The sequence below is a fragment of the Arvicola amphibius genome, chromosome 8, assembly GCF_903992535.2.
Source record: "Arvicola amphibius chromosome 8, mArvAmp1.2, whole genome shotgun sequence".
Taxonomy (NCBI): domain Eukaryota; kingdom Metazoa; phylum Chordata; class Mammalia; order Rodentia; family Cricetidae; genus Arvicola; species Arvicola amphibius.
The window spans coordinates 9,010,095-9,022,568 of NC_052054.1; the positions used below are offsets into that span (position 1 = coordinate 9,010,095).

The following is a 12,474-nucleotide window of genomic DNA, read 5'->3' on the forward strand; positions in this document are numbered from 1 at the left end:
TGTTTGAGAAGTTCTAGCTTTTTCTCAGGCTATTTTCTTTGTTGTTTCCACTGTGCAACAGGCGTTGTAGAATGTCACAGGCCGGTCTTAAGTTGCAGAAAGCCAGACACATGAGGTTTTACCACAGCACAGTGAGGGGTCTGAAAACCACCAGCCCCCACTCCTGCACTGCACTCTGCCTGTGGTTTATGTCAGGAGCGGCCCTCAGACCCAGCAGCCCTTCCTCCCAGCTCATGTCCCTCTCGGCTTCTCTGATGCTGACACTTCAGTACAAGAAGACAAACCCTTCATTCACAGGGCTAGCTGGGGCACACAGGAAGGACAGACATGTTTGCAACAGTGGAAACAAAGGCTCTAAATGAACCTCTGTGCCAGAGTTCAGGGAGGAAGATGCTTCTACTTCAGGAATAGACGGAGAGACAGAAACGAAAACTGAGTTTTTAAAGATATGACTTTAAAATCACGTTAAACCTAAAGTATTCATTAGTCTGGAAACACAGTAGATAAAGGGGCAGGTGAGAACTCAGTCAGGAAATCACATGGGGACCCAAGTTCAATATCCAGAACCCACACAAAAAACTGGGTGTGGTGTCACATCCTTGCATGTCTAGCCCTGGGCAAGGGGGGGTGGTCAGAGATAGGCAGATCCCAAGGGCTCACTGGCCAAGCAGCCGAGAATACTCTGTAAATCCCAGCTCTTGGTGAGAAACCTCGTTTTAGCAAACAAGGGAAACAGCTCTCAGGGGATGATGTTTGAGCTGATCTCTGGCCTCTCCACACACATCCACATGCCTGCATGCAAATATGCATACAAGCCTATACACACACACACACACACATAGACATGCATACACACACACCACAGACATGCATACACACACACACACACACACACACATGCTTCAACAAAGGTAATAAAGTCATCTGCTCTATGATATTAAATGACTGGAGGAAGACATGAGTTGCTGGTAATGGTGTTGTTCATCAACACCTCCATCATGGCCCGAGTCCACCAGCAACTACTAGAAGCATGCGCACCTGTGCACAGGATCTATATTCTGCAGAAAATCTACCCCATGGACACCTCAGAAAGATATTAACAGACAGAACCTGTGTCCACATAGTCGTCACACATTCATCTAAAGAACAAGAAGAAATTTAGCAAGTTTAATCAATATTCTTGATGAGTGTAGATATGTATATGCATATATACATACACATATATATCAAAATTGAGAATTTACAAATAGAATTTGAAGCACCTTGCCCAGTGGTGGATAAGTCTTTAGTATAAATCTCAAAGGGAGTGTGTTTCCTTTGGTAATTTCAGTAATTCAATTCTATGTCATACAGACAAGTGTGAAGCTTAAACTCAGCTGTTTCAAAGACGAGAAAAGCAGAAAGCATTCTGTAAAGCAAACACAGCACGCCAGTGCCATTCCCTGGAGATCCTGGAGTGTCCAAATTTTGTGCCAGAAGAGTCTGGAAGTCACACTGGGTCTGCTGTTAGGTTGATGTCTCTGGAATGTGTGATTACAGATAAGGCGTGAAGAAGAAGTTTCAGCAAAACCGAATTCTATTTATAGTCCAGACCAAGAAATGTGGCCAAATTCTGACAGAAGAGGACCAGATGCTCTGTGTCCACCCTGTGGCCTCCTGATACCCTGGGGCATCGGGCTTAGAACACTGTCTTTCTCTTGCCCACAGTCCCTAGTGCAAGGTAGTCAAGTAGACCGGGAGGGTGAACTTGTAGTAAGCTGATCCTGTGGTTACCACTTTCCTGGGATGGAGACTCCACACTCGTACCAGCCCACGTAGTAGTAGGGGGTTCCAAAACCAATGTTGCCAAAGCTGACGGGTTCCTGGCGGTACTGGCGGTAGTAGCCTGGAAAGGCAGTGGGAAAGAAAGAGAAAGAAGATGCTCAAAGTCGCTGATGGGAAACATCTCATCCTACAGTCTGGGTGTTAGTTGTGACTACACTGGGCCAGTTTTATGTGTCATCATATTAATAGGTCTACCCCAAGCATGTTTCATGGGGAATAATCTCACTCACCACAAAAGAACATGATTTTAGCCAATCACTAATGAGCACTCACTGAGCAGTGTACCCCGGTCTGGGGAAACTGAACATCACTCCGCCCCCCATCCTGTTCTCTGAGGTCAGAGCTTCCAGCTTCCCAGAGTTGCTCAGCTCAAGATTTAAGCCCCAGAACCAAGAGTAGACTCTTAGAACTTTCCAGAAAAAAATCTGAGCATTGCCAACTCCTTGATGTAGAAGGATGTTCCGGTAGCCTCAAGATGTTTTGGGGAGCTCGATGGCTCTCACACTGACCTTTATTTACTTTACTCTTGTCAAATAAAGGCTAGCTTCCACTGTACCAGTGAGCATGTTAACCAGCCATGGTTAGTACCACAACCTGAGCACTTAGTCACAGAGGAACATGATAACACGGGACTGTACCAGAAGCAAGGGCACTGCAAGAGCTGAAAAGATAGGGAGTGTATGTTGAGATGAACTGAGCTGGCTTACATATTTGACCTAAGAGTACTCTAGATGTTCCCACTGAAGCATTGCTAGATGAGATTACAATTTAAATCAGCATACTAAAAAGATTATCTAGTCTTTTTATCTAGTTGGCCCCACCCAACCAGGTAAAAATCTTAACCAAAATGACTATTACATCCTAACAGAAAGACTAGAGAGGAAGTGGAGGAACCGTGCTACTACACAGCCTCTTTCAGACTTGCAGAATAGCGTGAAATCTTCCCACGTCTTAGTTTTTGTTCCACCTACTGCAGGCTGGAGATGCCACCCTCCCCCACCCCCTCATCTACGGTCACCTAAAGCATTTCTCTACAACTCTAAGAAGTAGACAAATACCATTGGTCTTTTATTCTAAATATGCTTATTTTGCTGCCTGTGTATTTTAATTATTAGAAAATGGGTAACTCGTTGTGTTGGTATTTTTGTCAACTTGACACAAGCCAGGATCATCGGAGAGGAAGGAACTTCAACTGAGGTTTTTCCATCAGACTGTCAGCAAACTGAGAAAGTCAAAAGCAACACTTTTCCATGGCCACTGCCTCCAGGTTCCTGCCCTGCTTGAGTTCCTGCCTGGACTTTCTTCCATGATAGTCTATGATCAGGATGTGTGAGCCAAATAAACCCTTTCATCTCCACATTGCCTTTTGGTCATGGTGTTTTATCACAGAAATAGAAACTAAACTGGGATGCTCACGTAAAGTCCACATATTTTTCCACAAAGAAGAAACAGCACATCATATCCTGAATGTACCACATCAGTGAGAGTTGAATGTATGATGGAAAAATGCTGGACCACTTCCAGCTGCTGCTGGTTTGCATGGAAGGCTGGGCTCATCTGTGACATCCCACAGTGGCTGCTTCTGTGTTCCCACCTCACAGTGCCTCATCAGAGAGCTGGTGCCCTGACCCTGAAGCCTTTTCTGATGGGTTTCATGCTTGCTCTTCACTCAAGTTGAACTCAGCTGTTCACTGTTCATGTTCATCCATATTGTAAGATTCCACTCACACTGCCTTTCCTAACAACCTAAATTCATATGCTCACAAAGGACACAATCCCTCAACAAGAGCACAGCCAGGTGGCATAATCTGTTGTTATTTACACATCACATTGTCCACTGTTGTTCACCTTCCACACAGTTGCTTTCTCTTCCTGGGGACAGAGCTAGTTTCTGAGAACAGAGCTGGAGTCTTATATACTCCTCTGTATTCCCGGTTTCTCAAGGCCAGAATATGGTGGTAGTACTTTAATTCCTCAATTCCTTATTTTTCCCCTTTATGATCCAAAGTGCTCCCAACATTAATCTCTAAATTTTAGATCAAAGGCAGAGCTACCGCGTATTTTCTCATTATAACAATTTTCTTCTCCCACCCACCCACTGAATAAGACAGCAGCTCTGTCCTTCTTACCTCGAATAGTGGGGAGGGCTTCCACGTAAGACTGAGGCCCGGTTCTTCCATCCAGATGTGAGTCCACAAACTGGCAATGGTCTTCACCTCTCCCCCAGCTGTCTCCAATGCTGTAGAATGTGTCTGTGTGAGGGCATATCACAGGTCAGTGACTACTGGAGAGTGTCATAGCTGGCTTACAACTTAGAACAAGCATTGGAGACTGTTTGAATTGGGGACATTATTTAAATCATGTGTTCCATGGTTTCCACGTCTGAAAAATGTTTGTAATGGCACAAATGTCATTAAGTGTTGTAAGAAGCCCCCGAGATCTTATATACGAAACATAACATATGCCTGTATATGAACAATACGGGCAGCTCCACTCCGAGTGATGGAACTTTAATCCTCAGCTTTCCAGAGGGAAGGAAGAAAAACACGGTAGAGATTAGAAGCCAGGCATGTCTGTATAATTAGAAGAAACTTCCCACGCAGCCTCAGGCACGTGGTGCTGTCCATGGTTCTGAAGCACAACTCGCAGTTGGACAACGATGTGTTTCCCACACTGGGATCCCAAAGATGATTGCACAATCTCTCACAGAGACTTTTGAAGGAAGAGAAAATGGGTGGAAGAGATGAATGGGGATACACAAAGATGGAGAAACAGAGAGAAAGAGATAGAGAGAGAATGGTGATGAGATGAAGCAGATAAATCTCGAGAGATGGGGATGGGAGGGAAGACTTTGGTTTTCACAAACCTATTCTTTCTAGCAAGAGAAATAAACAAATTAAAAACTGATCAGGCCAGCCGGTTTTGGATTTCATCACCAAATGCAGTGGGTACCTATGTATAAAGCTAGTCATCCAAAGCAGAGTCTACAAAACTGGTTTGCACCAAAGTCCTTGCACCAAAGTCCTTGCAGTCCCAGACCTCAGACACATCCTAAGGCATCTGCTTTCCGAGCCAGTGCCCGGCAGAAGTTCACTGCATCCACCCAAGCACCAGACCTACCTTTCAGGTTGTCGCTGAGGTAGATCTTATACCTTAGTGAGTTACAAAGAACGACTCCCACAAACTTTTTGTACCACGTCCGCTTCACATACTGCCGACCATGGCAGTCAGTGTTGCTCGGGTCATGCTTGAAAGCAAATGGGATCCAGATGGGCTCACCACCTTGACAACACAAAACACATGTTCTAAGGTACAGTGGGTTCCAGAGGTTATCAGACACAAACTATCAGAAAACTGGGCATTTCCACTGGGCCTTCCTTCCTCTTGGGGCTTCTCTGAGCAAATACGCATGCATTATTTATTTCCCCTTTCTTATTCATACTAGAGTACAATTGAGGTATTATGGGTTAGTTCTAAAAATGTCTCCCTAAGGCTCACGTGTTAGAGGCTTGGTCTGCTTCTCATGGACTATGGAGAGATTATTGGATCAGGTGAGTTCTAAGGTCATTGCGGGTTAACCCATTCACTGATAGACTCAAACCTGAGTGAAGGAGCAGCCTGGGGAAGGATTCAGGTAACCAGAGCATGGCTGTGAAGGGATCCCCTTCTCCCTCCCACCTGCTTGCCTGCTGGGAAGAACAGCTTTGCTGGTATACCTTCCGCTACAAGGTTACACCTCACTTTAGGCCTAGGATCGAGGAAGCCGCCGAGTGACTCTGTTCTGGAATCTCCAAAACCATAAACCAAGACTAAATCCTTCTCCTTTGGTTTTCTCAGGGTTTTGCCATGGCAACAAAAAGCTAAGTACCACATTTAAAAAACCCTAGAGTATTTAAGATCTTGCAATTTCAACAAAGGGTTCTCAATGCTAAGGGCAGAGGTAAGCCTCAAGGAAAAGCAGCTGTATTGTCATATTTAACCCTTGGGACAGGCCACAGTACTCCAAGTCCCTACGCCTAGAGTCCTGCTCTTTTGGTCACTCTATTCCTGTCGAACTAGAAGCACAAACATTCAGTTGGTTGGCTGGAGAGAGGTGAGACACCCTTGCACACTTGCATTTGTCACATTTCCATCACATTAAAATGCTCACAAACCACATAAACCAAGTGCTTATTTTATAGGTTTTAGCCTTTCCATCATAGCTTTTCATAGATACCAACAGCTATGGTCCTACTAAAGCATTTCCAAGTCATTCTCTTCCACAAAGAGAATAGAGGGTGGATGAATCAACATCAGAAAAAAATTCACATAGGTGTGATATGTCCCACGGTCTCTCCCTGTGGGTCGTCATGGTGACTGCACATCTCACAGGCTGATGGTGACTGCACATCTCACAGTCACATCAGCCTGTGGGTTGTCATGGTTACTGCACAATGGTTACTGCACATCTCACATTCACTCAGCCTGTGGGTCGTCATAGTGACTGCACATCTCACAGTCACATCAGCCTTTGGGTCGTCATGGTGACTGCACATCTCACATTCACTCAGCCTGTGGGTTGTCATGGTTACCGCACAATGGTTACTACACATCCCACATTCACTCAGCCTGTGGGTCGTCATAGTGACTGCACATCTCACAGTCACATCAGCCTGAGCATCAGAATCCTCAAGAAGAGAAACTCACCTGGTGGCCTGACAACAAGCAGAGGATTGTCTGTGGATGAGAAAGAGATAATTGGCTCTGTAACATACATTGCAGTCATAAAAATGCTGAAACACTGACTGCAATTAATTAAATTAACCAAATTGGAATAGAGAGAAAATAAGGTTTTATCAGATACCAAAGTTTCCCATAGGTTTCGTTCTGTAAGCATTTTCTCTTGAGAAATATTCTCGGTCAACTTCCTTGTTTTTGACACAGAAGCTGTGAGTTTCTGGGAGAGACAATGTTTTGAAATTATGTGCTATAAAAGCAATCAGTACTTCAGACTGGCAAGATGGTTCAGTAAGAAAGCTGAACATGACAACCTGGCTTTTACACCAGGACCTACCTGGTGGAAGAAGAGAACCAGCCTTTGAAAGCTTCCCTCTGACCTCCACTATGGCCGGCAAACACATGCTCTCACATGCACATTGTGGTGTGCACACTGTGGTGTGCACATGCATGTTCTCATATGCACACTGTGGTATGACACACATGCTTTCATATGCACACCCTGGCATGCACATACATGCTCTCTCACATGCACACCATGGTGTGCACAAACATTCTCTCTCTCTCTCTTTCTCTCTCTCTCTCTCTCTCTCTCTCTCTCACACACACACACACACACACAAATGCACATTCAAAATTAAAGAAATAAATCATGTAAAAACTTCGTAATCAATCTCATGTTTTTAAGCTTCATATTTAGGGAGGTCTGGTGATTTCTGAGAAGGTTCTGTATACTATAATATCACACACGATTCCATTCTTCAGTGTTTACCCAAGAGAAGGCAAATTACAAACCCAAGCATTTGTATAGAGACACTTATAGCATTTGTGTAATTAACACACAGTAGAAATAGCTTCAGTTGCAGCAGATTGAGCTGAATGGACATATTGTGGTGCAGCTGCACAAAGAAATACAGACCAGTGATGAAAGGGGAACGAAGGACAAACACGCACAGTGTGTGAGTGATTCTGACAGAACCCGGGCACAGGGGTCTCCACTCTAGGGCACTTATGTCAAATCCTAGATGATGTGAACCCAGAGGAGAGAGCAGAGGGTGCAGGACAACAGGAGGAAGCAGCTGGTGGTGACAGACATGCTTCCTGTCTGGACAGTGACCAGGGCTAAATATAACTCAAAATCTATGATATTTATTATTTTGAAACTATCTATGCTTTAGCTGCAAAAATCACTTCTTAGAGTATGAAACTTGCTTTTAAAGAAATTTTCCTTCAGAAAGAATCATTTTTAGGTGTTGTTGGGCTTAAACCCAGGCCTTCTGATGCACTGGGCCAGCACTCTGCCTCATGTCCCTGGGATCAGCGCAGGAACCTGAGAGTTTTGCCCTCCAGCACTTCAAAATGCAAGGGCATGTGGGATAGTGTATTAAGACAGAATAGGAGTTCCACTCTAACTGTATGTTACAGGCATCTCTGTCCCTTCATAACAGGAACCTAGATGGAGACCTGGATACCTGGAGAGGCAGCTGTCTCCCATGTCATCTAAGGTGAAGGTTTCCAGATGGTGGCTCGTGCCTATAATCTCGGGACTCAGTAGCTGAGACCAGCCTGGACTAGATAGTCAGTTCCAGGTCAGCCTTGGCTACTCTGTTGCAATAAAACCAAAACCAACCAAACAAATAATAAAAATCCAGCAACAAAGCTCTAAAACGATTTTATGCCAGTGAGTCAAACCTATCTTTAGATTGAAAACTAAATTTGCTTTTCCTTTCATTAGAACTTGACCTCAGTTCTTTTCTTACCTAGCAGAGGTGGGGGCAGCGTGGGAAGGGGAGTAGGAGTGGGGGTGGAGGATGGGATGCTTGTTTTAATTGTTAAAAGAAACCTGATCTCACCCAGCAGATAAGATATTTTCTTGTTTTAATTTTCACTATACCAATAGCCATCATTCTGATCATTTATTTCACTTTTCAAAAAGCAAAACAAAGGAGAATGTACCCATACCTGATTCCGTAACAAATGAGACCGAAGGGCTGACAGGCCCATAGCCATGAGGGTTTTTGGCTTGAACTTTGAAGTAGTATCTGAAATCAAAAGAAAGTATCTTTTAAAAGAGAAATTGATTTGATTCTGAGTAATAAGACAGATTCCCAACCTCCCAAGCATGCCTCTGCAGTAACTCTTGGGTCTTTCTTGTCTGTTTTTACACACACACACCACACACACATGCACACACCACACACAGGAAGAGGTTATGGAGAAAATCTGAGGAGAGAGGCTTTACTGCACGACCAAAGTTTGCCTCAGAACAGAGAATATTCTAGGAAGCATGATTTGAGTTGCTAGCTCATCCAGAAGGAAAAGAAGTCCCCAAGCATTTTACTTTGCCAATACTGATGCTCAAAACAGAACTGGGGGTCAGCACATCGGCTAGACCCTCTCTTCTGTCTGCGGTTCCACATAGCACAAGGCTACCTTAGGACCCATGAATGGTGGCTCTTGGAACTTTAGAAATAGCATTTTCCTCTAGTTTTTGGCCAGAAGGAATGTCTCACTCAACTGTCTCAAAGTTCTTGGCTTGGTTAAGTCAGGCGCACAGGTGCTTGTGCTGATTAAAAGACAGTACAAGTTTTAGGGAGGGGCTGTTTACATATGGAGGGTACCACTGACTCCTGGCCACAGGCCACAGGTAAGAACATCACACAGGTCACAGGTAAGAACATCACACAGGCCACAGGCCACAGGTAAGAACATCACACAGGCCACAGGCCACAGGTAAGAACATCACACAAACCACAGGTAAGAACATCACACAAGTCACAGGTCACAGGTAAGAACATCACACAGACCACAGGCCACAGGTAAGAACATCACAGAGGTCACAGGTCACAGGTAAGAACATCATCACAGGCACCTCTGGCCTCACAGCGCACAGAGACATTTTCCCGTGGTCTGACTGAAGAAGAGAAAAGGCACTTGGTAAAATCTGAAGTTACCCACATATTGATTCTATTCATTTCAGTTCTCTTAGATATGCACAATGAGAGCACATTTCCAGACTTCAGTGGACCCAGCAGTGTGTGTTTCTTGATTAGTCACACTCTCCATCAGTGGTTGTGGAGAAACTTAGGGAAAAACTCCAACGGCAGTTACAACCGTGGGTTGGCACACATCATCCATTCTAGTTGAATTTCACAAAGACTTTTTTCTTTAAAGAGAAGCCATTTAAAAATTAGTAGTGCTCTTTGTTCAGAAGCCACACGGGACACCTGTGCTGCGTAGTTCCTCACATCCCTGACGGGACTGCCCTAAAACTCTTATCCAATCTTTCTACTGTAAAATAGGATTTTAAAATGTGCAGACCCCAAGGAGCTATGGCTTATGCTCTAAGCCACCAAGGCTCATGTTTAGACTCTGGCTCCTCCTATGAGCGGGGTGATTTCCTGTCTCTCCTGAGGACTCTAAGGCTGGTTATCAAAGGTCCTGAGCACTACAGTGAACTCCCAAAGAGTCTGCCCAATGGGTACCAAAGTTTTCACACCAACTCAGGATGCCACTCCATGTGCGGGGCGGGGGGGGGGGGATGAGTTTCTGCTCTTTGTATTCATACTGCTCAGACTGTTTGCAGCTGCTGTTCACATGGGTTCTGAGGAAATTTGATGAGAGAAGGTCCTATATTACATCCATCCTCCCTGCATACTCCATCCCAAGAGCCAACAGCCCATGCTTGCTTGGAGGAGGCAGAAGAGCCTGGGCTCATGGGGCAGATGGAGCCTGGGCACATGGGGCAGATGGAGCCTGGGCACATGGGGCAGATGGAGCCTGGGCACATGGGGCAGATGGAGCCTGGGCACACAGGGCAGATGGAGCCTGGGTGCACTGGGTAGATGGAGCCTGGGCACACAGGGAAGAAGAGCCTGGGAACACGGAGCAGAGGAACCTGGGTGCACTGGGTAGATGGAGCCTAGGTGCACAGAGAAGAAGAGCCTGGGCACACAGGGCAGATGGAGCCTGGGCACACAGGGCAGATGGAGCCTGGGCACACAGAGCAGATGGAGCCTGAGTGCACGGGGCAGAGAAGCCTGGGTGCACTGGGCAGATGGAGCCTGGGCACACAGGGCAGATGGAGCCTGGGTGCACTGGGCAGATGGAGCCTGGGCACACAGGGCAGATGGAGCCTGGGTGCACTGGGTAGATGGAGCCTGGGTGCACTGGCTAGATGGAGCCTGAGTGCACGGGGCAGATGGAGCCCGGTACTGTCCATCTTCCTCTCTCCCTCATTCTCTTTTGAGACTCCATCTTCTTAGAACATTTCAAGCTTTGCAGCCCCCTCTTCCTGGAGCAGTTTTGCCTCACCCCACCTCATCTCATCGTGCCTATTTGCTCTCTGGTTGGACTGCTGTGCATTTTAGACCTAACTTTCTCAGGGTCTTACAAAACTAGCCCTGGGCTCCTAAGGATAGGGAATCCCCCTATTATCTACTCTCCCTAAACTTCCTCAAGACACTGACTATGGAAATCTATATCCGTATTGTTTGTCCTTCTTAACATCTGTCCCCGTCTTCCCACAATAAACCCCATGAGGACAGCACTGTGAATTTTATGAGGGCTGCATCTAGTTCACCCCCATGCCCCCAAACCCTGGCTCAAAATAAACAGGAAGAATCACTTGAATGAAGTTTGGACTCAGAGCCATGATCTGAACAAGGACCTCTCCACCTTATGCCACCATCACCTGGCGGTCAAAATGCCAGAAATCCAATATGGCAGCAAAATATAGGGAAAGAACATTGGACATAGGCAGGGCAGGGAGAGGTCAGGAGACTAAGATTCAACTTTTGCTTCAAGTTCTCATGTGGCAAACCCACTGGAAGGCATCGTTCAGCGGTTTGATATGTCTGGTGGCAGTGCTGTCGATGTAAGAAATCCCTGCACACACACACACACACACACACACACACACACACACACACACACACACACACTGACCCTATTTTACCTGATCCCTGTTGCCTTTATTTCCTCTGATTAACTTTCATTGCTGGTCAACATTCATTTCATTAGAAAGGAATGAAGCACTTTCTCCATTCCCGGACTTATTGCTTCATTTCATTTGCCAAATCCTGCAATTCATAACAGTTTATGGAAGCTTGGTTCCAGAGAGCCTAAATGGCACATTAAAATGTCACAGGGAGTGCTCCCAGCTTTGGGGAAGTCTCCTGGTTGCAGGGTGCTAGCCAGATTCTGTCCCCTCTAGCACGTCTGCTGCATTTCTCTGTCAGTCTGCCTGTGGCAGCTCCCTTGAGCTCTTCTCTGCAAGCCTGCTGGTGCTATTCAACAGTGTGGTGCTATGGCTATCCGGATCCTACAGGCCCATGGATGTTGTGCAATTGGCCTTAGCAGGAGTACCTGACCACTGTCATGGAAATGCTATAAACCAGGAATTCCCCCCACCCCATGCCCAGCTGCCCAGACAGTCAGTGTACTGGCACACCACTGCCTGGCCAAGGCATGTTCAGTAGGTCACTTGTGTTCATCCACCAGGTCACTTTCTGATGGTCATACCTCCCAAACCAGGCAATACAACTGAAGAATACAGTCACACTCCTGTGTGAACCAGATTGCCATTTTCTCACTGAGTGCCATAAACTTTGGCTTGCGGAACCACTAGGGCTCTCATCCAGCCACTGCTCAGTGATGGAGACACACTTGTACCCTTTACTAATGCACGCAACCCACCCTTCTAGAAAGTACCGAACATCTGCATCACAAAGCTTAAGTGTCAGATAATTAATACATTTGACAAAATACTGTCCCACTAATGTCACACAGCAAGGTTGTATTAAAAACTGAATTATTTCTCTTCCAACATATAGAACAACATTCCTTCCCTCACGGAAGGTAATGCTTGGGAAAACAAGGAATAAACCCACTTGTTAAGTAACAGCTACAATACATGCAATAATTTCTCTTAAC

At 45.7% G+C, this 12,474-nt stretch overlaps 1 protein-coding gene across 1 annotated transcript in view; it reads right to left on the bottom strand.

Moving 5' to 3' along the window:
- Positions 1-1,276: 1,276 nt before the first annotated feature.
- The window catches only part of Fndc1 (fibronectin type III domain containing 1), a 65,057-nt gene continuing 53,859 nt past the window's right edge, over positions 1,277-12,474 (bottom strand). The window contains exons 16-20 of the mRNA XM_038339812.1: positions 8,503-8,582; positions 6,511-6,540; positions 4,945-5,106; positions 3,954-4,076; positions 1,277-1,885 (exon numbers count right to left, since the gene is read on the bottom strand). Coding sequence (XP_038195740.1) covers positions 1,770-1,885; positions 3,954-4,076; positions 4,945-5,106; positions 6,511-6,540; positions 8,503-8,582 — 511 coding nt within the window. The 3' untranslated portion in view covers positions 1,277-1,769. The remainder of the gene's footprint in view (positions 1,886-3,953; positions 4,077-4,944; positions 5,107-6,510; positions 6,541-8,502; positions 8,583-12,474) is intronic.